At 33.8% G+C, this 25,818-nt stretch overlaps 1 protein-coding gene across 11 annotated transcripts in view; it reads right to left on the bottom strand.

Annotated features, from left to right (window-relative positions):
• The window catches only part of RYR3 (ryanodine receptor 3), a 222,108-nt gene that overhangs the window by 45,768 nt on the left and 150,522 nt on the right, over positions 1-25,818 (bottom strand). For all 11 annotated transcript variants that reach the window (XM_035328748.1, XM_035328745.1, XM_035328746.1 and 8 more), the window contains 16 exons: positions 24,645-24,794; positions 23,219-23,281; positions 19,360-19,435; positions 19,042-19,165; positions 16,469-16,584; positions 16,107-16,174; positions 15,113-15,234; positions 10,095-10,144; positions 9,563-9,623; positions 8,332-8,570; positions 7,653-7,734; positions 5,967-6,097; positions 4,630-4,950; positions 2,706-2,946; positions 359-446; positions 161-253 (listed from right to left, as the gene is read on the bottom strand). In XM_035328748.1, coding sequence (XP_035184639.1) covers positions 161-253; positions 359-446; positions 2,706-2,946; positions 4,630-4,950; positions 5,967-6,097; positions 7,653-7,734; positions 8,332-8,570; positions 9,563-9,623; positions 10,095-10,144; positions 15,113-15,234; positions 16,107-16,174; positions 16,469-16,584; positions 19,042-19,165; positions 19,360-19,435; positions 23,219-23,281; positions 24,645-24,794 — 2,025 coding nt within the window. The remainder of the gene's footprint in view (positions 1-160; positions 254-358; positions 447-2,705; positions 2,947-4,629; positions 4,951-5,966; positions 6,098-7,652; positions 7,735-8,331; positions 8,571-9,562; positions 9,624-10,094; positions 10,145-15,112; positions 15,235-16,106; positions 16,175-16,468; positions 16,585-19,041; positions 19,166-19,359; positions 19,436-23,218; positions 23,282-24,644; positions 24,795-25,818) is intronic.

Raw genomic sequence — 25,818 nt, 5'->3', positions numbered from 1 at the left:
TATTGTGCATAGTTGTTTCCATGCCTGTCATCAAGCAACATTATTTTTTGTTTCTTCTATCAGCAGAGCAGCAGCAATCTGAGTAGATTTTCAGAGCCTTCTTAGAAAGTATTAAACACATCTGAAGGTTTAATTGATCCAAATATTTTTATTAACTTACTTTAGACATCTTGCTTTTGGTATCTCCTGTTAAAAATGCCAAGTTGTTGATTTCATTCTGAATCACAAAATTTTGTTCTTCTCTTTTGAAATTCTAAAAACAACCAACAAAAAAATCACAATTTAATTAATCTGCATGTACCACACCTATATTTACAGATGGAATGAAATGGAGAAAAAAGTATACATCTTATCTTACATGTGATTTACACCACAGGATAAACACTTCAGCTACCATTCGGAAGAGTTCATCAGAGTCTGCATCTGGTTTCTTTAGCCAATTGGCTCTGGTTAAAAATAAAAAATAAAAATAAGACATTTAAAATAAGACAATTGAATATAGATATTGGTCTCTTTAATGGATTGGGTTATGTTTGTGTAGTTAATCTTGGAACTTAACAACAGTCACTTCAATTTTCCATGACCATAGGCCATTTTTTATGGCAGTTTAACTAGTCTCCAACAAAATTCCTAATTCTTGGTTATTTATTTTTGCCTGTCACCCTTCCCCATGGTGACAATGTGTATTTGTGCCTTCCATGAACTGGACTAGAAAACAGACCTGGCTGAAAAACAGTACTCATTGACTGAGTTTTTCTCTTCCTTTTTCTTCTTTTCATTTTCTTTCCATAACAAAACCTTTTCCTTTTTTTTTTTTTTTTTTTTAAATAAAAGCATTGTGTTGATCCAAAGAAGAACACTAATGGGGAGAGGATGAAGAGTGAAAGGAGTTTAATGAGCGGGTAGAGCTGTAAAGAGTGAGTGCTTTAATTGGTTTATTTTTGTAATGCAGGAACTAATACAACTTCAGTCTGAATCTGTCTGTGTAGAGCTGTAAAGAGTGAGTGCTTTAATTGGTTTATTTTTGTAATGCAGGAACTAATACAACTTCAGTCTGAATCTGTCTGTGTAAGGATCATCAGTATACTTGGGCAAATGAACTAACAGATGCAGCTCTCTTAAATATCTCTGAAGTAAAATGCACTAATATGCCCATACATAAAGCGGGCATAGAACCATAGAATTATTAAGACTGGAAAAGACCTCCAAGATCATCCGGTCCAACCATCTCCTACCACCAATATCACTCACTAAACCATGTCCCTAAGCACCATGTTCAGCCTTTCCTTAACACCCCCAGGGATGGTGACTCCACCATCTCCCTGTGCAACCTGTTCTAATACCCGACTGCTCTTTCTGAGAAGAAATGTCTTCTCATTTCCAACCTGAACCTCCCCTGGTGCAGCTTGTGGCCATTCCCTCTAGTCCTGTTGCTGGTTATCTGTGAGAAGAGGCTGACCCCCAGCTCCCCACACCTTCCTTTCAGGTAGCTGTAGAGAACAATAAGGTCTCCCCCTGAGCCTCCTCTTCTCCAGACTAAACGACACCAGTTCCCTCAGCCGCTCCTCACAGGACTTGTGTTCCAGGCCCTTCACAAGCTTTGTAGCCCTTCCCTGGGCATGTTCCAGGGCCTCAATGCTCTTGTATCGAGGGGCCCAAAACTGAACACAGTACTTGAGGTGCAGCCTCACCGGAGCAGAGTACAAGAGGATGATCACTTCCCTGGGCCTTCTGGCTACACTATTCCTGATACAAGGATGTAGGCAGGATGCCACCTGGGTACATTGCTGGCTCATGTTCTGGCATCTGACAGCCTCCATGAAAGGAATTGTAACCTTTTAATTTAATCCTCATTAACTCCATCCCTGTAGTTCGATTTCTGTACAGCTTAGTGAAGTCTGTGTTTTTAAAAATTAAGTGTTCTCCTGCCAAGAAGATCTGATTTAGTAAAGCCTAGAGCATCTAGAAAGAGTAAATTGGTTCACAGCATAAATGAACGTGCATGCAATGAAAATGTTCTTAGCTATCCTGTTAGGTACTAGCACCTAGAAAAATTTAAGTGGACACTGATTGTGTATATTAGAACAGTGTTGTTAAGAATAGCATTAAAATACTGTAGACACTTAGATACTATAGATACTTCAAATACTTTTCCGAAGAGGATCTCAGGGGCGTAGTCTGGGGCAAAGGAAAAGGAATGTGTAGGCAAAGAATAATCCTTAAGTAAACCGTTGAATAGAAAATCTTCTGGTTATTCCAAAGGCAATACAATATTGTTCAAACATTTTTATCTCCTTCTTAAAGAAATGCAAACAGAGAAAATAAACATTTTTGTAGTATTACCTACATATATAGTGATTTAATTGAGGAAAAATAGCTTTTCACATCTTCATTAGTTAAGAGTTTTAGCCATTTTTTAATTTTCAAAAGGCATAGTCCTGTGTAATGACATTAGGCTGCTGTAATACACATGAAAACTCTGGATATGAGTTCTCCACAGTAACACTGCAGTTATAATACAACCAAATAAACCAAAATGCTTGTGAGAAAAAGATGTGAATTCAACATATCCCATACTGTAAATTAAGAATCTTAAAATACTCAGGATCTGAATTTAGCAAAACATGAAATGCATTATTTTCTTCCTGATTATCTGATCACAGATTCTAAGTGAATTAACTAATAAATATGCGTTTATTATTTACCTGTTGTTGTCTACATAACGTATCAACATTGGATAGAAGGCATAGAGGTCTCTACAAAGAACAGCAAATTCATCGAGAATGAGTAGCTCAGCTTCTTGGGTGTCAGTTTTACTGTCTGCTTTCAGTTGCTCCTCTTCCATCACAATCTTTATAGCTTTCTTCTTTAATTTCTCCAGTGTTGGAATAAAGTGAGTTTTCAGCAGATCTGGTCTGGCTTTGCTGATGATAGGTTGAGCATAAACTACACATAAAAATACATATGACCCTATGATTAATACACAATTGATGCTTTTAATTGTATTAATATGAATCCTCTGTGATAACCATATCATCTATAACAGAAAACAAAGGTGATAGCACTCCACATATTTCTGGAGCACCATAAAACTATTAATTATACTATGAATATAGCTTTCTCAACCATGTATATTGAGAGATTAAAAGCCAGTTATTGGAAATTCAGATTATATGTACTTCAGTATTATGTCATAGAGTATCTCAGGTTGGAAAGGCACCCACAAAGATCCTTGAGTCTGACTCCTGGCTCCATACAGGACCATCCAAAAATAAAACCTTACTTCTGAGAGCATTGTCCAAACAATTCTTGAATTCTGACAGGCTTGCTTTCATGACCACTTCCCTGAGGAGCCTGTTTCAATGCCTGACCACCCTTCCTGTGAAACACCTTTTCTAACATCTGACCTGAACATTCCCTGTCACAGCTCCATGCCATTCCCATTCCTTCAGGTCCTGTTGCTGTCACCAGGCAGCAGAGATCAGCACCTGCCCTTTCACTACGCCTCGTGAGGAAGCTGTAGGCCACCATGAGGGCTCCTTCTTTTGACACTCTCTAAATTTTCATACGTCTCTAACCTTGTTGGAATTTCAATAAATAAGGATTGAGTCACACAGTCCTCAAAAAATAGCTTTTGGGGAGGTTTCTTTTTTTAAAAAAAAATACGATGTTTAAAATAGTCAGAAGGCAGTGTTCTAGAAAAATTTGTCTTTTGACTTCAGCAAGCTAACATACAGAGAATGAATGACTCATACAAGATCATAGATCTATGTTGTGGAAACATTAGTAAGATAATGCAGACCACCTAAGTCAAAACTCCTTTCAACAACCACACTAGTACATTATCTGCTTTTGTAGATTAGCAGTGTCTACAAAACTGGAAGCACTGGTCTCCATAATTAAGCAAAGAACTTCTTACTAAATTTTAATGGAATTATTATTATTAGCTTTGGACATTTCTGTATGTACAATAATTCTCAAAACCCAGTACCGATATAGCATTACAATTTAGCAGGAAAAGGTGATTTTTATATAGATTTTCTTGACTTACCATATGGTATACTATATTCCTACCCTAAGATGAATACTAACATTTGTATACAGTAGATTCTTTAAGCTAGCTGTCTGCTAAATCTTACAGACATTTTGAGAATTTTTCCACTCATTTAATATTTGACAAACTACTTCTGAATGATAGCTACTACTTTTTTTTTTTTTTCAACGTATATAATTTTTCCCTTTGTCTTGATACTTTACAAACAAAACTCACAGTATTTATACACTCTACTGCAATGCCCAGTTCTTTGGTGTCTTGAGACTTAATGGTATTCACAACTCCAAATTAAGTACTAAGGCTTTTATATAGTGTATAGGGAAGATAAGATTTTCAAAATCCATTCTGTTGTATAGAAAGTTCTTCTGCTTACAGTGATGCTATGGTGCACACATAAAAATAATAATGAATTTAAAAAGAAAGACAATCTCTTATTGTTCTTTATCTGCTTTTTACCTGACCTTCTTCCTGATGCTTTTAATTAAAAAAAATATTGTATCACTGGGTAATATGGTAAATTGTAGCATCGAAATTAAATATTAGATACAACTACTCTTTAAAAATATTTACAGTACCTGCAATTCTCTTCATCCAAGATGCTTCATCTATTCCCAGATTGTTGTTAATGATTTTCAGAATGTTTCCCAAAATGATGCTTAGATGTTCAGATGTTATCATTGTACAGAAAGGCCCGGTACTTTCAGGAACACTCTCGGACCCTCGTTCCCACCAGTAGGACAAATAGTTGCATAGCATGGGTAAGATAACCTCAATTACATGAGGCATTTCAGTATACCTTGCTCCAGACTCTGCTAAATCATTAATTTCCTTTATTAGTCCATCCAACTGGGGGATCTCTGGACACATCTCCTCTACTGTATCAGGCATACCTAAAACTGCAGGTAGAAAAGGGTAAAAAATGAAAAGATGAATTCTACATTTAAATCTAAAAAATACAAACAACGTTTTCACTTTTTTTTTTTCTGTCACCATCTTGGACAGACATAAATAATAAGACTTTGGGGCATACAAAGGTCTCTTATCTAATACGTTATGTCTTTCTGATGATGTGCATATAGCACTGATGTAGACAGTGCTCACAACTACTCACAACTACTGTTTTACCATATAGTGTCCTGCAGTTTTCTGCTAACCAGCCCAGCTATGTAGAAGTGAAAAGCTTAGAGCTTGTATCAGTATTAGAAAAACACTGGCCATAGTTTTCACAATCATTCACAACTTTCATGTTCACCTGCAAAAAATCAAATCCTTTTCAGGGTACAAACAGGCTTTTAGCAATATTGTGATCAGCTCAAGGTTATGGGTAAGACTAAAACGTAAGTGTACTTTGTTTACAAACTCAGCAAATCTACCTCCCATATGAGATAGATAGGAGAGTCTGTCAAGAATAAGTGAAACAGAAGCTTGTGAAGAAAAACTGTGTAGAAGGACTTCTGCTCGTTTGATTAAGGTTTCATAGAACCAGTCAAATTCTGCCGGGAGCTCCCTATATAGAACTGCATTAGAATACTGGTAAGACAACCAGGTAGCATAAGTATTTTTCCTGTTCACATGAATAAAAAAACATCTTTTGCATGTTGCTAGTCAGAACACATAATTGTACAATTTGCTAAAACCTTCTGTAACGTGGATGTGACCTTAGATTAAGCTTCAAATATCACTGTATTCAACTTCAGAAAAGAATTTAAACATGATGTTCAGAAAAACATTGACATGCAAGAAGGGAATAATGCTAACATAGTCTCAGCAAGGCTAAAATGATAAGCAACAATATAGTGTTAGTAGGAGTTTTATCCTTTTTTTTAAAAAAAGGAAAAAACCTTTCTAATATTTGGGGAGAAGCAAATGGCTTTATCCAATCATTTATTTTTTCCTGAGGAACAATACTTACTCGCTCTTTCTCTTGCACTTTTTGTGTTGAAGACAGACAATGGGTTGTAATGGTTGAGAGAAGGTTCAAGAAATGCTACCGGAATGGCTGCCGCAAGAGATGCTAAGCACTCACCAAGTGCAGGGCGCTGCCTGTATATGACAGATACTAAAAGTTATCAGAGAAAAAAAGTCTTTCACTGGGCTTCCAATATCTAGCATGCATTATAAAGCAGCATTAACATTTATTGTTGATTCAGTTTATCTTTGTAACACAGGAACTATTTGACAATTTTGAAAAATTTTATTTCTCACATGAACAAAATTACTGGAAATTACAATGGTACATGAATACATTTTTAAAAAATTACCCCACACTAAATGTTTTACATTAAAGGTGAACGGTGTCTCAGTGTAACTACAGACTATAGAAAACACGTCTACAACATGCACAAAGAATAGGTTAGTGGCCACACTATACCTTTTCCTTTTATACCATTGCTTTGCTACACCCATGTGTAACATCCAGTGCTTATGGCTCTTGCCAACTAAATGGAGGCCTGTGCTTTGAGCTCTTCCCTCAAAAAGCAGATAAAAGACAATCAAATTTATCTGCTGTGAGATCATCCTGACTCCTATAGTTAGAGCAAGGGTGAGGCACTTTCTATTTTGCCTACAAGATCTGTGTCAAAGTGTATTAAAGATTTTTAAGTCTAGAAGGAAAAAAAAAGAAAGCGCGTAGCTTTATAATTTATTGATGCACATAGAAATGACTAAATGTGCAGATATGTGAAAATGAGATTTTGCACATGGGTACATGTATGCACATGGGAAGAAAGAGGAACTGTCCACCAGATAGCTCTTGCATTTTTCATGGAACAATTACTGAGTAAATTCTGGACAGATGGAAGTGGAGAACAGCATTCCTATGCAAATGCTCTCTTAACTGGACTACAGAGCTGTATTTCCTCCAGTTTAATATCTCTTAGACCCTGTAAATTTTAATCTTTTAAGATCACGTACAATGCCTAAAATATAGGCTTCAGACGATTAGGAAGGGTTAATGATTACCTCTGTTCCTGTCTTGTGACAGACTAGTAATTAGGGTTCCTTTTTCTGAAGTAGCAGATACAGATATGAGCCTCTTCTAATGGAAGAGGATCCAAAATCCAGGTTTTGGAACATACTGTAAGCACTAGATTCTTTAAAGAATTTAAGACCCATTTTATAAAACACAAGTAACTGGTAAATGGAATTCCTTTGTAGGGTTAAAGGGTGTCAGAATGCTCTATATATGGTAAGGATTTTATGGTCTAGACAACTGTTCTGAGAACTCTGTTTAGACTGATGTGTGAGACAGACATTAAGTACTCAACCTACTTACCACACAGGCATGTCTGATAATATGCAGTAGTCAAACTTTGCGAAGCTTAAGGGTGACCCATGGAAAAATTTAGTTTTCCCTGTGGTTGAACTAAACTCCCTGACAATACACAGCAATACGCAAGATGATTTGTTTTGCTTTTATTCAGTTTGGCATTTCTTTAGAACTGAACTCCAAGATATAGGCAACTACATTCCACCTAAAGTGTATTTTAAACATGTTCACACTGTTTCAGATTCACTTTTCATTCAAAAGACTTTATTACATACACAACAAGCTCTTAAGAAAAAGAAAATTTTGCAAGCTGAGTTTTTTACTCAATACCTTTCAACATAGATGTTCTTCCCAGTCCCAAGGGAATAGAGGCTACAAAGAATTCTATAACATGAAACTTGTACATCACCCACTAGAGGAAAACAAGAAGGAGGTAATCAGTATTTATTCAGCTAAAGACTACTTTCTAAATATAAAACAATGTAATTTTAACCAATGAATACATGGTGTCTAAAACCTTTATTTATCTTCAACTTCTCTGATACTTACCTGCCATCTACATGCATTCCAAAACAGATCATCAGACATTCTAAGAAGCCAGCAGATAATTGTTAAAAAATTGTGCAGAGTATCACATTTGCAGAATGTAATTTCAACTTAAACCACATTCTGTCTGTGTATATAGCCTCTAGAAACATGATCTAGAGGCTCCCCACCTTCTTAAAGTTTTTTAATTGCTATCTATCTTTTAATCACCTTCTGCTATGGAACTGTAATCCCCAAATATACTTAAGAAATTTTAGAATGGCATATTGCTGCATCTCAAGGAAGCATTTTGATAATTTTAAGTTAAAATATGCAAAAAAAAAACAAGGAAACTTTAAAAGCATTAGTGCTGGAAATACATCTATTACTAAAAAAGGGAATTCATTCCTTTGAATTCCTGCATTAATTATTTAAAAGTATTATTATAACATAAAATAATTCAAAAATTTAAAAAAGTACTTACAAAGTAAATCAACTCCAAACTGATACTGTGAAATATGCTCAAAAATTGATGTCAAGACAGGTAACAATGCTACTGTAGTATAATTGATATTCTGTGAAACACCCTTGATTTGTGTTCGTGAATGGGTAAATTTTCCAAGTTTAAGATTTTCTGAAGTTTTTTCCAGATCTTCAGCTGCATTTTCAAAAAAGGCACGTAATCCAGCTTTAACTAGCTCAGATCCCGATTTCATAACAGTTCTGAAAAATAATAAAGGAAAAATATTAATTTTACATTGATCTACAATATACCATAGATATGCGAAGGACACATTATTTATATTCTATCAGTCTTTGAAGATACACAGGTTTCAGTGTACTTTATATTATGAACTCAAGAGGACAGTAGTACCTAAATAGCCATATAAGCAACAATTTTGTTGTAGTATTTCATATGAAATAACAGCAGAGAATCTGCTTCTGCAGACTTCTTGTTCCTGTTTTTGTGATTTGCCCTCAAGTATGACAATGCCTTCCCAAGAGAACATCACCATCCCCTACATTTTTATGGATGCCACAGTAACTAGGCATGCAAATCAGGATACATACTTATCTATCTTCAAAACACCCTAAATCTACAAAATGCAACATTAACATTCCAGTTCCATTCCTTAATCTTGCACTTTTCTCCAAATGTTTGATGAAGTTCTCCTGTGTCATGCACATTGTCAAATTCATTGTCAGGCTACTGCGTAACATAAGCAGGCCAGAAAACAGTTCAAATAAGAAAACTATCCTAGATGGTATTTAAATCTACATAAGCATTTTAATGGTACATGGTAGAAGTGAGTAGTAAAAAGCCCATACATTCTCATATTCTGAGCACTTCTAATGCCAAATTTTCAACCATGCACTAAACTGTTATGATAGAACAGTAGATATCTACTACAAAACAACAGAACAATAGCTATCTACAAGCATCAATACTTGCAGTTCCAAAGTTTGTGTCATTTATCTCTCTTAATAAGGTCCTCAAATGCTCTTGGAGAGCTTGACAGGAGTTTTCAATACTTCAATAACAGACAAAGAAACCCTGCGTGTGCTAACATGGAGGTTGTTATACTGAAACTACTAGTACCAGTAATTACAAATCCAGAGTAAATAATACAGGAATAGTCTAATTGCCCCAAAAAGCTTTGTGATGCCTATGTAGTTATGTAGTTTTGTAGTTGGTACAATTTTGTAAAACTTACCGAGTGTCAAGAGACTGAGCTAAGATGTGCAGGCAGCTAACCATTGTTGTAGAATCACTACCTGTTTAGAAAGAGATACTGTGAGAGCAAAATAGCACAGAAAATGTAGGATAATCTAATAATCTAAAATGTCACTACTGGAAATATGCAGGTTAAACAGAACATGGAATACATCTTCCACTCCAGGTCACTGGAGAGTGAGTTAGGTCTGGTTCCAGAACTAACATTCATTTTCTTAAGTCCATTTGTATAAAAGAATTGAAAAGAGTAATTGGTATCTACATAGGGATCATTTTTATCACTTGACCCTGAAATATTATGAGCTTTGTACCCTGTAGTTTATAAATTTCTTCCATAATTTTCCTACCAGTACCTTTAAAAGGGGTATTTCACAAGCTTATAGCTTGGGAAAAGCTATAAAAAAGCTTGTGAAAAAAGCTTATAGCTTGTGAAAAGGTTCAGTTAAGATAGAAATAACTGTTACACATTCTTCGTGTTTTTAACTTTATTAAGATCTTTCTTAACAACTTACCAAAAATTGAGATCCTATGTCTAACAAGAGCAGCTAGTTTGCAGAACAGGCTGAAGTAGAAGAGAACAAAAACAGCAAGACAAGACAGGACAAAGATTAAAGATTTGTTTAGAATATATGAGGTAAAGAATAATAAGAATATGAAAGAGAAAACACAACAAGGTTTCTGGAAGGAGCATTTCAAATCACACATGATGACAGTAGTCAGTGAAATAACTGCATTAAGCAGCATAATCTCAGAAGCTTCTGCATTATTTCATTCTCTAAACTTCTCTAATTCAGAAATTACTTGAAACATGAAATTTTCTTTTCATTACAGCAGATTCCAACAATTACATATTATATGGTTGAGTCACACTTTATAGCTAGGAATTATTTATGACCAAGAAATTTTGGTAGGAACAAGAAAAAACTGAGCAATATTTTCTTGTTTTGCTACAAATCTTCATACTATTTCAAACAATTTGAGAATGTATCCTTGCAAATATTTTGCCTTCTGCGTTTAGCCATTGTTCATGATAATCCTGAAATATTTACAGATTTCTGGCAAGTATGGCAGGAGCTTGCACGTCTAACCTATCTGTCAAAAATAGAATAATTAAAAGAAAAGAAAAATCACCAACTCTCTTGAGATTAAAGGGATACCTTATTTTCTAAAAACAAAAAACAAAGACAGCTAGGAAGACTTCCTTATCATCTGTGATACACCTTACAAATGGAATTAAAATGTAACAAAATGAAGCAAACATACTTTAGAAATTGATATGGTTTCTTACTAATAAAAGATTGTCATTTTCATCTGCACAAAAGCAAGAAAAAAATGCTTCATTTAGGAGGAAAATGCTGATAGCTGATTTTCTCAACTAAGAATGGACAAAGAATTGTAAGATGTTTTTAGATTTCTAATAGCAAGCATGCTATACATTTAACTTATTTCACATGCCTTTGTAAAAGCATTTTGTAAGCCTAGTAAGCAACTCTCTAACTTTATAAACCTGATCTGACTGATGTTAGGGAAATACGAGCATTCAGAAAGGAAGCATGATATTAAATGAAATGAAACGTTGGTCCTCCTGAACCTGAACTAACTTCCCTAACTACAGGAGGACCATCTTGTACGTTTGCATTAAATATACCTTACAGCTCAGAAAAGCAGCATCTTAGCATCTTAGGAATACTGTTATGGGGAGCTGCAATATAAAAACTGAAACCTACCTAGCAGATGGTAAAGAAAGTGTAATAATAATTTAGGGAAAAAAACAACAACAACAACAAAAAATATGTCAGAAGATAAATGGAAAGACAGACCCTAGAAAGTTCAGTCTTAGGTCTGGTCTTATATAACAACAAGCAAACAACAAGCAAACAACCTTTACTTCAAAAATTTATATCTACTGGAAAAAGTAGTTAGCACTGGCCAACAGAATGAATGAAATGTGAGAAATTGACAGCTTAAGTAAGAAATCATGAGAGTAAAATACAGTTTGAAAGATTATAATACAAAATTTCCCACAGAAAATAACCAGCAGCATACCTTCAATGGGAAGAAAAAAAAAGATTGACGACAAAAATATTATGACAGTCATAGTTAAGAAGAAATTTAAAAATCATTTTAAAATGTTAATTGCAGATAAATTAAAGTCATACTTTTGTAAAGGCAAGACATTATAAGTTAAAAGGCAACTGTCTGTTTTTGATTTTTTTAGAGTAACTTTGAGTCAAATGGCTGATTCCAACTAAATCTGACATGTCACACTTGTCTAGAAAACTATAAAATTCCAGTAATTTGGGGGTAGGGGAGAGTGAGCAATTTTGTAGAGAAGAGAAAAACTATAATTCCTCCTAAAAAGCTTCATCATGGTAATTTCATATTTTCTTATATTTGAAAATTCAAATATGAGACCATTTAAATGACCCAACAGTGGGCTGTTTCAATCAGAAACTGATAGCAACAATAAAATAGAAAACCATCAGAAATTAAGTTTTATTAGTTTTATTGCTCACAGCATCATTTATTAATAGTTGTGATACTATATCCCTTACAAGTATTTGTTCATGGTGAAAAGAGGGAAATGTACATTAGTATAAGAACATTTTTAGGCTTCAAAATTATTTCCAAAAAGAAATGCAGAAATGCCTGAATTGAATATGAATGACATCACTTTTGATCCACAGCCTACAATTTCAATGTTTCAGTGAAGCATACAACTCTCAATTTCTAAGTAAGCCTTGAAAACTATCTGACGTGTGACTAGTGATATTCCTTCATATGCCCTTTGTTCCAGCACCACCTAGACTCCATCAAAGACAGGTAGTAAAGCTTCACAGGACCAAGCTGGGATTCCCTGACTTTCTTCTTTTTAGCTATCATTCTGACAATGACACAGGCAGATGTCTTCTCAATAGGATCCTGGTTGACAAAACTCCATTGGGAAATAAAAAACAGGAGGGAGGATGAGGAAAGGCAGCTAGCTGTTTCTGAATTTTGCCATTGGGAGTAGAATTTAAAAAAATAATTCAATAACAGGAATGTAGAACCTGGGAAAACAAGCAAGCTAGAATAATAAAAAACAATAGGTGGAACATAATGGAAGAAATCAAATAGATCCCGAAGGACTCCCCAGTGATCTACACTCCAAGTAACAACATCTTACATATGTTCCCAACGCATGCCTCAGTTAACTCTTAGTCATCCTTCAGTTTGTTCCAAGCTTCACGAAAACATGCAGTGGTAAGATATTAAAAGGTCCTTGTGCCCTTTTTTAAGACATTCTAGCACAAAGTAACCCATTTTGGGGATATATTGGATAATTTTACTAAAGGTCAGTCCCCAAGAGCACTGTATATCCTCAGCCCCCCAGGACTGACTGGAATTGTTCTCTACTTTCACAAATGGCAAACGGTGCATTACAGCAGTTCTTTCAGTAACCTGGATAATGTCAAGAAATACAGAAATTCCTGCAAGAGTACTCCATTTGTCTCATACCTAGAACCTTTGACAAGGCCTGGGCAATTTATTTTTTTTTTGTGATCAAATCTGTAGTGCAGTCTGTCAACTAAATATTCCTGTTTTATAATGTCTGATGTGCAAATTCATCTGAGAGAAGTCTTAGGCCCAGAGAACTATTATTTTCCTTATCCCATAAACTTGCTTTAGATTTTGCTCATACAGATTAGATTTTGCTGAAATAAAAACTTCTGAAAAGTGTTTATATCAATAGATATTTTTTTTTACTTTATGCCAGACATGATAGTTAATGAGCATTCTCATCAGAAAATAATTAATTGTAAAGAAGGACACTGAGATTCTGAAGAGAAAATCAGAGAAAGAAAGCTTATCTGGACTTGGCAGTGGTGAAGGACAACTCTCTGAAGTCTCTCAATAACTTTTTTTTTTTTTTTTTTACCAAGTTGCTAAAGCACTAGGTATGTGGGTTTGATTATATGGCGTTTCTAATATTTCCAAGTAGACAATGCTGAGTATGAGAAGAAATAAAGAAAAGTGCATACCCAACAACTCAATGTTTTTGAATTTCAGATGACAAATTTAGTGTCAAAAGTCATGATAAAAGAAGAGAACATGTTTTTATTTTCCATTAGCTGTACAATAAACAAAGCAGAGACACAAACCAGGTAATGAGGGTAAGTCACGAAACAGCTCAGTAAATTTTATATGCCTGTGTATTCTTTAGTATTAATATTCATTTCACTGTTAGCTGAATGTCTACTGCAGCACAAGCAAAAACAAGGTTGCATGAAAACAGCTTGAATGAACCTGGGACATGATGCTAACATATCAGAGAAATGCTATTAGAAGTAATATTGGGAGAGAAAGATTTAAATGATTCTATAAATCTTTGGTTTTTTTTTCCTTAACTTTTTATCATTCTACCTATACCAAAGAAAATGCTTGCATTAAACTGCATCTTTCGTATTCCTGGCCATGTTTGTAAAATAGTCTGGCTATGACACTATGACAGCTGTTGTCTTTTGAACATTCTTTCACAGAAGATGACTATATTTCGCAAGGCTGTTAACCTCTCAATGTGTAGAACTTTAAGTTAATTATCTACTTCTGAAATTTACATGCAGAGAATGTGTACTGTCTCCTTTCACATATTATCACCATTTTCGTTAAAAGTTTCTCTCTTTAGAACCATACATATGAAATTAGTATGAAAAATATGTGTTTTTTCATCTTGTCTGATAATTATGAATAATAATTAAATTATTATTACTCTCTTTCCTTTAGATAAGGTTGAGTTCTTTACATTTTGTAATTAGAAAAACAATCTAACTTATTGTCTTAGAATGTCATGTCCTCTATTTAGCAATGAAACTGAAAGTAGACAAGCTTTTCTAGTTTTGGGCTCAAGTCAAACCAGAGGATACTGTATAACAGCAGAAAGAACAAGTGATTACACAGTACACAGCAATACAAAATGACTAGTTGTCTTCAGCTTACAATGAGGTTGGCAGGAGACAACAGCAGCAGAGTTGCTAAGCAAGCAATACTCAAGGCCATTGACAATTTACTATTAATTAATAAGGGTGCTAGTCTACATAAATACAAGTTGTCATCAAAATCGTAAGACACTAAAGAGACATTCAGTGGTATCTATCTTAACCAAGAAAACCTTTTTTAAAAATGCTTAATTTTGTAAAGTTCTTAACTATTGAAATATTCACCATAATACCTACAGGAATACTAAAAGGATAAACAGAACTTCCTTGCATATGGAACTGATGAAAATGATGTGGAAACTTAACTTTAATGATATATAATTAATAATATGTATAATCAATATATTTTAATATATAATGTATATGTTCAATTCTTTAATCAGATATTAAAGAATATTAAGATGAGGAATGCTATTCATCATCTGCCATTCTGTTAAAAAAATAAACTATTTAACTTTCTACTTCAGGAAAGTGAGCTTTTGAACTAACTAATCTAAGAGACTTTTTATTATCTATATAAAAACCTCTTCTGTGTATCTTAATTTGCTACTTACCTTGCTACCATTTCCTTTTCCTTATTTGATGCATATCCACTGCTACTGAGTGTTTTTGTTGGAGAAGACAGGAAGTACAGGCAGTGATTTGTAAAGTACTGATCAACTAATGGTAAAAGAACCTAAGAAATACAGATACAAAACGTATTTTTCACAGAGCACAATGGTAAGTGTAGCAACAATGCTCTGATTGGTCAAAGTGAAATCAAGCAATTTTAGAAGTTCTGTTACAGTCGTATTTTCTCATTTCAGACATGAAGTCATATAAATTAAAATCTTAAATTTAAATTAAAAGCTACAAGAATATCAAACGTGTTACACGGATCTATCTATTTTGGATCTAATACTGCAAGCTTATTTTTCTCACATTCAGCTGTCACAAGTATCACCGAAGAGGACTTTTCCTCTCCACTCTTCACATAACTGCCCAGTAGACATATAAAAGGAGATTTTTTTTTTTTTTTTAAGCTCCTAAATAAAATCCTAAATGTTCCTTACTTCAAATCTGATCATTGACAGCATTTGTCTTAGTACATTTGACATACAAATGTATAAGAAATTACTATGCATAGCAATATTTATTCCTGTTAATTAAACAATACTACGTGCTTCAGTTTATACTGAGGCAAAAAAAAAAATCAGAAATAATTTATATATTTAGCAAGATTATTTCATTTCATGTAATAAATAAGCTGCCTTTTAATTTCTATGTTCCTTATCATGTATAATCTTTTCCAGCGAATATATTGAAATATTTTGAAATATTCTGAAATGTTTGAATCCAGCAAATATATTGACTTCTTTTGGAACACATTTGGAATGTCTTTTAATGACATATCATTCATTACTTACCAGGAAAAAAAAAATGGAAATATATGTTTCTGTTACCTGAAAAGCAGTCTTACATTACAGAATTCCACGTTCTGAATGTTACAGATATATATTACATCTGTAATATGTATATACATATTTCTTCAAGTATTAAATCACTCACTTTGGCAAAGAATTTTATTTCTTGGTCATGTGGAGATTTTTCAGTTTTTCCACTGGTTACAATGGCTTCTGCAAAGATACAATAAAGGCAGACATGAGTAAAAAGTTGGTTAATAATAAACAACACATTAGCTGTGATACAACCTTAGAGACTTAGTTTTTAAGAAATACAAATAAAACAGCGGAAATAGTTTAGCCAGGTACTGGCTAAGATGTCCAAGAATTCAAACTGCAAATTTAAAGAAAGAATTACAGTTTCTTAAAGGCAATAAAAGTAGTGGTTTCTACAAATTTAGACATACTGATCCAAATATTTAAATATTAACAATTTGAATGATTTTCAAAATAAAATCTGCAACTTACCCAAATGTGCAATGAACTCTTGAGCAGAGTCGACATATTTTAAAATTTTCTTCAGAAATTTAAAGGCAAACCTCTTTTCCATGGATGAAGCATCCAAATCCATGTCATTCAGACCCCTATTTTAGAAAGCATTCAGATAAATTTCATTGGTGAAGACAGTAGTACAAATGATGACAGTACTATGAAGCATTCTATTCCTTTTAATCTTTTGCTTATGGTAAATTTTTGTAAATAGCATAAAATGACCTTCCACAGCAACTCCTAGTTATCAATTGCATAGCAAGAAACGTTAAAATCAGTTCATGTTTCATGTTCTAACTCGAGTTCATGTTCTGACTCAAATTTCCATCATAACAACTCATAATGATAAGGAAACCCTGGCTACCCATAATGGCTACATTCAAATGCTTCTGTACACTCTTCAAATAGCAGTAGATAGGAAGACTCCCCCTTTATCAATTAGAGAAGACAACCTGGCTAAAGAGATGCAGAAAACATTGATTGCATATTTATCAGACTGCAGAAGGATAGAAAAGAAGCAGGGAAGTTTGTGGCATGGAAGAAACTTCCTTGCAAGAAAGCAAAGAAGTTGATGGACTCAGTGCTGTGGAATGGAGGAAATGATCACTTGTCCTGAGATTCTTCAGCACTGGTTCAGGAGTAAATTAGGGAGGATAAATGAAGATTAGATAAAACAACTACGAGGTGAATCCAAAGAAATCAGTAATTCTGCAGAAGAAGGTTGATGCAGCAGAAATTTATGTATTTATTCAGGTACATGATACATGACTGCAATAAGAGCTATGTAAGGTTGACAGGTGTTTCCTGCTGCCTCATTTTCACAGAGGATAATGCTACTAAGTATTTACCTGTATTTTCAGTGAAGTCACTGTAAATATTCTTGTTTTGAGTTTATATTAATTTATGGTTACTAAGAGATTACAAGTACTTCCTAAGTATTTTTTTAAAAATGTAGTTATGTTAAATTACAAAAGTCAGCATCAAAAGCTCTTGTATAGGCTGAAAGATGCTTAAAGGAATACCCCATCCCTGGAAGTGTTCAAGGCCAGGTTGATTGGGTGTTCAGCAACCTGGTCATGTGGAAGGTGTCCCTGTCCATAGTAAGCAGGTTGGAACAAGATGATTTTTAAGGTCCCTTCCAACCCAAACTATTTTATGATTCTGATCCTGTAGTCCAACATTTTTAACAATGACATTCTGAAAATGTGATAATTTCAATCAGTTTAAAAGATTTTATATGTATTTAAGATATGTACATATTCATCTGAAGAAAACACTTAGACAATAATCTTGACTCACCCTCATACAGACAATTACTGCAACTCTTTGCTCATAGCCCACAAACAGCCTGAAAATATTCTTTTCAAGTTGACTTGTCTCATTATTCAATACTCAAAACATTGCCCTCCTAACCATAACAGATGCAACTGTAAATAGGTATTAAAATCAACATTTGAGCAATTCCATTGATATTTCAAGGACCTTTCATTTGCAGGAACTAAATTTGCTTCTCTTAAACAATATTTCTAAAGCAGTTATAAAGGATATAAAAATGCCTACCAGCATACATACTATTTGACTTCAAGCTGAGAACCTACATATTTTGTAGAACTGAATTTTTCTCTGTAGTACTGCAGACATTTATCTTTAGAGCTCTGTCTTCTAATATCTTAAAAATGGTATTAATTGGTAAAGCCAACTGAACCCACTGAAGTTACCTTTTGCAGATCCTAATAATCAATTTATATAATTTTCTGGATGTATACTTTCACTAAAGGCACAAATTTGAAGAAAAAAAAAAACAACAAATGAAAACAAGTAAGATGTCTCTATGTACATACAAAAATGTTGTTCATGAATACAGTGTAGATTACAAAAATGCTTAACGCTAGCAAAATGGCAGTTTCCTATGTGCTCAGGAATTTTGCATGTAATACATAAATGATACAGTATGATGTATGATACTATGATACAGTAACTCAAAAATCCATCACACAAAACCATAAACACAGTATAATAACAATCTATTTTAATTGTGATGGAGAAAAATCCCAAAGGCCAACATACTTCCAGATACAGCAATTCAATTTATAGTACAAATAATATGCTGTTCTGCTTGAGCAAGTTAAGGAGGAAATGCCTGCAAAAATGCCCACTTTGTCTTAATAGTTCAGAAAACTCTAAACAACATTTTTCTTAAGTACTAGATTAAAAACAACTTTACAGTATCAGTCCTCAGATTTATTTTCCCATGATATTACTGAGCTGCTGGTTACTAATTTAGAAGTTTTGAATCATTTGCTTGCTCATTTATATTACTGTTGCATTTTGTATTTACTATGATCACATACTTATAAAAACAGTTAGCTATCTACACTATTTCAGATGGGTCTTTCTGAACATAAAAATAATAAGGACTTTGATTTATAGAAGACAGCAGATGTACCAAACGGTAATTATGTTAACACCTAACAGAATGCAGTGAGATAAGGAAAATTATCATGGTTTGTGCACTGAATATAAGCAAGTATTTCAAAAAGTATGCACCTTACCGAGATATGATTATACCATTCACTTGAAGGAATTTAAACAGCTCCTGTGCCTTTTCACGGTCCCGTGATTTCTCCTTGGCTGTCAATGTGTCATAAGGTACCAATAAAGGATGACTACCTCCACCTGTGGTAAAAATTGAGATAACTGTGAGGGTTTTTTTTTTTTTGTTGTTGTTCTAAGATTTATTTTGCTTCAAATACAAAAAATAAACTATTCAATTTAGATCATCTTACACTGTCTTCTTTCAGACTTTCTTCTCCCTCATTTTGCTTTCTTTTTTTCTGTGTGTGTGGTTTTGGCACAGGATTCTGGCTTACCTTTGCTTTCCAACTCCATTTTCTTCTTTTTGGCCCATATATTATGGTAGTTTTCTGCCATTACCTCAACCATTCCCTACATTGCCATCAGGAAAAATAAGACAATGCAAAATTAAAAGATTAAAATTAATAATTCTGTAATTATACATAATTCTACAGTCTTGAGTATAGTCTACAGTCTTTGGTAAAGAAACATCACCCATAGATTTTTTGGCTGAGTTGGTCTATGCATCCAAGCATTTACCTCAGTAAAGTGGGACATAAAAAACACAGATGCTTTCCAGATCGAATAAAACAGTGATAAACTCATTACTTATTATTACCTTATGCTAGTTCTTAAATGACGTTAGTCATAAAGCAGTACCTATTAAGCTAGGGATTGTAATGCATAAAACAAAATGAGAATAAGTGTCTTCTAATTGTATGATGTCTAAGAGTAAAGTACAGTACAAGGAGAATCTATGCTGAAGGTAGGCATTAGACATCTATGCCCCTAAATGCTATTGCAATAACAATGGGAAGACAATCTACAAAGAAAAAAAATGTAAAGATGTTTCAGCACAGATGATGACACTTAACTAAATACAAACATCTCTTTTTCAGGAAGTACGGACTACTTTCTTTCTCTTATATTCTGGTTTATAATAGCTTACATCCTTTGGACACAAATACAGCTTACAGTCTGCACATAAACAGCCTAATGGATCTCTTTTAACAGCTAGTATGAAGGACAGTCTTGAGTCTGTTCTTATAAAAGCTTAATGAAGTAGCACTACAAATACTTATGAAGGGCAGCAATGGAAAAAGCAACATACTGGTTTGCAATTTAGCATATAGATAATGGGGGATGGCATCATGGCCTATCAGACATATAAAAATTGAAGCTGTACAACAAACAAGAAATAAAAGGAGAAGTTATCAGAAAAATCTGAAAGCAAAACAAAGTAATATGAAGTAGATTTCATTTGGCTGAGTCCAAGGGCAGAAGCAATAGATTACAAAAATGTTAAATGGAGGCGTTTTCTAATTAGTTGGGAATGACTGCAGTAGTTAAGAAAAAAGAGATGAAGAAATCAAAACATAAGACAACAGAACCCTGGATAAAATTTTAACTCAAAAGAATCAAGCTTTAGATCTTATGTTAAAGCTAAGATAACTAGCCTGGATGTGTGAGAGATTTAAGTAAATAATGCTGAAATTCTACGTCTTGGAGACTGTAAGCATATCTATGCCAACTACAGTTATCAATAAAGGAAAAATGAGGAAGGATCTGCTGGAGGAAGTTCTGAGTCAAGAAGGACAGAAAACAAGGAACACATTCAATAAAAATATAATTTGTTTTGGAGAGAATGAAAGTATGTGATTTGTCCCAAATTAAAATTTTGCTTCCTTGTAGACCAAAGAAAAAAGAGCTCAGACTAAGCAATATAGAGAATTTCTTTACAGAAGTACCAAGATGCCAAGATAGTATACTTAGTATACTTTGAAAGAATGATGAGAAAGGTAGAAAGAGAACAAATAGAACAGACAATCACACATGCACAGAAAAAAAAAATGGATGACGTAATTCCTAGAACATCAGCAGGGAAAAAATGCATCAAAACAAGAGGTATTTTTTGAAAACTAACTCTGAGTTTTGGCTAGAAAAAGATCAATGCAGAATTAGTGATAATAGTGTGTCAATACAAAACAGGGATTAGATTGCATGTTGGGTACACTAAGATTCAAGAAGACTGTCAAATAGTGACTGTAAATATTGGATGAGCTCTTGGATGAAAGAAGAATGAAATCTAAAGGAAAAACAGGAGTGATAGATGTTTTTGGTACAAAAAAAAAAAAAAGGAAGAAAAAATTTCAAATCAATAACCTTTGATAAACTAAGGTAACTAGTCATCAAGCAAAAAAAAATCTGGTGTTGGTACACAACAGTGTAACAATAGTTAAACTATTTAACTGCAAAAAGATTATTTCCCTTTTTGAAAGTATTCATGAGGACAGGGACATGGAGATCCCTTTTTACAAAAGAAAGCTAAAAACTGTTGTTTTTAGCAAAACTGCAGCTGAAAGGGAACATCAAAGAGAAAAAAAGGTAGAAAGTTTAGCTTAGAATCTTTAGAAGGTAAAATCTTTAGCTTATAGACAAAAACAATAAATGGATGATGAATACACTCAAGTGAGGTTCTGAGCAAACAAAACTATTAGGAAAAGCATATGGAAAGGAAAAGAAGAGGGAAGAAGTCTAGTTGTAGCACACAGTTTAGTCTATGAAATTATTTATATTAATTGAACTACCATATTGGTGTGAATACAGATGCAAGGGATAAATAGAAAGAAAACAGGGTAACCAAAAAGAGAAAGTCATAGAATGGTTTCAATTTTCCCTTGGAAACACTTATTACAGAAAAAGAAGGCATGAGAAGGACTACATTTAAAGAAGGAATGAGGATGAAAAGAAGTAAATGGGTACCTAATTATGAGACTGAAATTGAAAACACCATTTATAAGACAAGCTGAAAGAATCTAGAAAATAAATTTTAGTTAAGAAAATCAGCTTGGCCATGGATTTCCAATAGAAATCCATGATTATCAACATGAATCAACTGATTAAACAGTTCTGTGTCAAAAGGACAGGAGTGGAGCTGGCATGGCAAAACTAGCCCCAGCAGTCAACTAATAAGAATTTTGAGATGCACAAAGAAAGGGGCACAAGATGAAGAGAAGAATGACAGCAAAAGAAAGCAACATGGGAAGATGATTAAAATTAGACAAGAAGTCAACAGCACGTACAGCCAAGAACATAAAAGGAAATCTTAATGTGGAGGACAGAAAGTCTGACATTCAATTTTCTGAAGACAGGTACTGATCACGGTGACCTTTAGAAAAAGACAACACAGAGGGTACAACTTCAGTGAGACGGAGTTAAAAGAAACTGAACAACAAAATAAAACCTAAGAAAATATGCATCTCTGTGGTTGTTAACACAGGTGATGAAATTACTCCGGAATGAGCATAGGAAAGAAAAAAAAGAGAGATATGCCTGTTGAATGTATAATCATAAAGGAAGACTAATATGCAAGTTTGAAGCAAGGCAGATGGTATAAATATTGTTGAGGTAAAGACAGATTTCTTTACTCTTCAAAAGACGTGGAAAAATATGGTTGAGAGGGAGGGTGAGAAGAGTTGCAAATAGTAGAAAATAAAAGGAGAAGACAGAAGTACACTCATAAAATCTGTTAAAATTCAAATCATTAATAACAAAGTCTACTAAATCTTTCCATGTCCTAGTTTTGCCTGGAACATAATTAATTTTCTTCCTAGTAGCTGGTATGGTGCTGAGTTTGGGATTTAGGAAAAGAATAATGCTGATACACAATGATGTTTTAATTGTTGCTGAGCAGTGCTGACACTAAGTCAGCTTCTCATACCGTGCTGCCACTGAGGAGGCTGGGGGTGCACAAGGAGCTGGGAGGGGACAGCACCAGGACAGCTGACCCAAACTGGCCAGCGGGGTATTCCATACCATATAGTGTCATGCTGAACAATAAAACTGGTGGGGGGCGCTGCTCAGAGAGGAGCTGGGCATCAGTCTGCAGGTGTTGAGCAACTGCATAGTGCATCACTTGCTTTGTATATTCTTTTATCATTATTATTAATATTTTCCTTCTTTTTCTTTCCTACTAAATTGTCTTTATCTCAACTCACTTTTTTTTTTTTTTTTTTTTTTCCTCTCTCTCCTGATTCTCTCTTCCATCCCATTGTGGGGCAGGGAGAAGTGAGCAAACAGCTGCATGGTGCTCAGCTGCCTTCTGGGTTACACAACAACATTCTAGTATAAAGTATGCAAAATACAAATACAAACCTGAAGATCCCTAGAAAGCACCACATTGGAGAGATCAAGTGGTGCTGGACTATATCCATTTCCCTGAGGGGAAAGAAAAAGAATTATTTTCAAATAACAAATATTTTAGATAAAATAATCCAATATTCAATTACAACACCTCTCTTATTGATCTAATCAGTGGCAGTATTTACTTTTTTTAACTTCCTTAGAAATTGTGTTCACCTTTGGCTTGTAATGTGCTGGCAACACACAGGATGATTAACAGTACATCTGTTGATATGGAAATGAGAAAGATGCAGAAAAATTCAGATGCCTCTGTTGGTAATAGATGACAAACTGCTTTTATATGCTTTTCAGCCTAAGTGAGGAGACCGATCATGAGGCATTCAGTGTGTCTTCAAAACATGACAGAACTGTGTGATAACCACCTGAATGAACCATACATATTAAAGATAAGAAACCATAATGAAAAGTTAAAGTTGGTTATTGCCTACAAGAATGTACAGACTAAGAATAAGGTGTAAAATAATCATGCAATCTTGAAATGTTTAAAGTGTGAAAGCTCCAGTGTAACAAACCTATTCATGTGATTAAATGTGAAGTCACACCTAAATCAGTGGTTTCAAATGTACTGAACTTAAATGTGCTGAAATCCTGTCATGCTGAATCATGTCATGCATTTTGTTTGTTTGAAACTATTTTTTTAATTGATATGTTTCGGTACTATCAAGGCAGTCTCTATTTCTAAAATCATACCAGAATTAATGGTATGGTTTAATATGAAACATTAACATACATTTTCTGTTAGCCAAATCTTGCTTGTCATAGTTTTAAACAGCTTCCCTCACCCTCCAAGACACATATATTGAGTAGAAATTTTATAGCTCAACATGTTAGTAACTACAACAAAAAAACAACTACAAATGAAAGAAATAGTCTGTATCACATCAAAATGCTACGTACTATATAATTATCTGCAACACTTGCCTGTAAGATTTAACAAAAAGTATTAAATGAACAATCTTATTTGTCTGTCATAATCTTGACAGAAGCCAATTTCAGGTTCTTCTGTTTAACCAAGAGAGAAAATTTCTAGATTTAACTATTATAAAACAAAAAGCTTTAAATACTCTGCCATGTATTCTTTAAATGACTACACAAAATCCCTCTCCATTAGAAAATTAAGAGATGGTCTCTGACCACCTTGTCTTCGTAAAAATTGCACTTTTTTGCAGTCCCCTCTTTAATGTTACAGTACTTTTTTTTATTATAGTGACAAGACTTCCTATCACAGAACTCTAACTTTAGAAGCTTCTTTTCGTTGAAAATAATATAAAATAAATATAATTTTATATAATTTCTCAGTAAATTAACAACAACAAACAAAAAGGCTTTTTTTTTTTTTTTTTTTTTTTTTCCCCAGATTTAACCAATTCCATCTCACCTGGCTAGACTGAGATATGCTGCGGAGCTTTTCATTTTCACGCTGATGTAATATTGCTTCTCCTCCTTCTTTGGTCCTTTCTAGGCTCCATCCCATGGCCAACATGGTTTTCAGTGATTCTCTAGCAGGCCAACGATAAATTTCTTTTTCCTTTGAAGCAAATAATTTTCTGTATTTAGCAAGTAGCAAAAACTTAGTAAAAATATTCTGTCCTTCATCATAAATTGTCACATACCACAAAAGTTAAAGAAATCCTGTAGACATGATATAGTATTTTTTGCATGAGAAACAAGCTTTAAAGTAGTTACGCACCTTTTTGCTTTTAGTTTTACTGACTGTAAGTATGTCTATTAAAAACTAAGAGAACTCAATTGAGCTCTGAAGCAGTAATGTAGTTTGTATCTGGAAACCTACTAATTAGTTACTCCAGCCCAAAATAATCTAAAACTGATGTCATTAAACTTAGAAATTTAATTTACAAGAAATTAGTTAAGTATGTACATTTGAACACTAAGGTTGTTTGTTTTTTTTTTAGTGTTCCTATATTTATATCTATTTACAGATACAGAACATCACTGATCTATAAACCTCTTCATGTAAGTACAGCCATCAACAGCAAATTAGGGGAGAGCTTTCAGTCCTTTGAAATGTAAAGGTGTTATACAAAATCTGAAAAGTTGTAGGAAAGAAAATTCTGAGTGCATCATATTAAGACTTCTCAAATCAACATAATAAAACCATTTCAACTCTTAACCATAAATAAGATTTTTTATGATACTTAACAGTTTTTATGGAAAGACCTGATTTTAGAAATAGTTCAGAACTTCAAATCTGAGACCATTTTGAAGAATCCTTTTAAACAGTGTTAACAATGTTAACAACAGTGTTAACAATACTTCAGGTCCTCTCTGAAGATTTCAAGGCAATTTACAAATCTTGGGAAATGAAAACTCTTGATTTTGTCATCTCCATTTTCTGAATGGGAAAAGTATGGTAAAGAGGGACAAATGTAATTGACTTAACTAGGTCACCCAGTGAATCACTGCAAAAATATGCCACAGAATTCCAGTTTGGTTCAGTGTTGTGACAACTAAAAAAAATTAATGCCTAGTCAAGAAATTCAAATATAAAGTGTATTTAAAATATATTTTTTTTTTCCCTCCAATTTTAACTG

The sequence above is a fragment of the Oxyura jamaicensis genome, chromosome 5 (assembly GCF_011077185.1).
Source record: "Oxyura jamaicensis isolate SHBP4307 breed ruddy duck chromosome 5, BPBGC_Ojam_1.0, whole genome shotgun sequence".
NCBI classification, from domain to species: domain Eukaryota; kingdom Metazoa; phylum Chordata; class Aves; order Anseriformes; family Anatidae; genus Oxyura; species Oxyura jamaicensis.
This window is presented reverse-complemented; position numbering and strand designations above follow the sequence as displayed.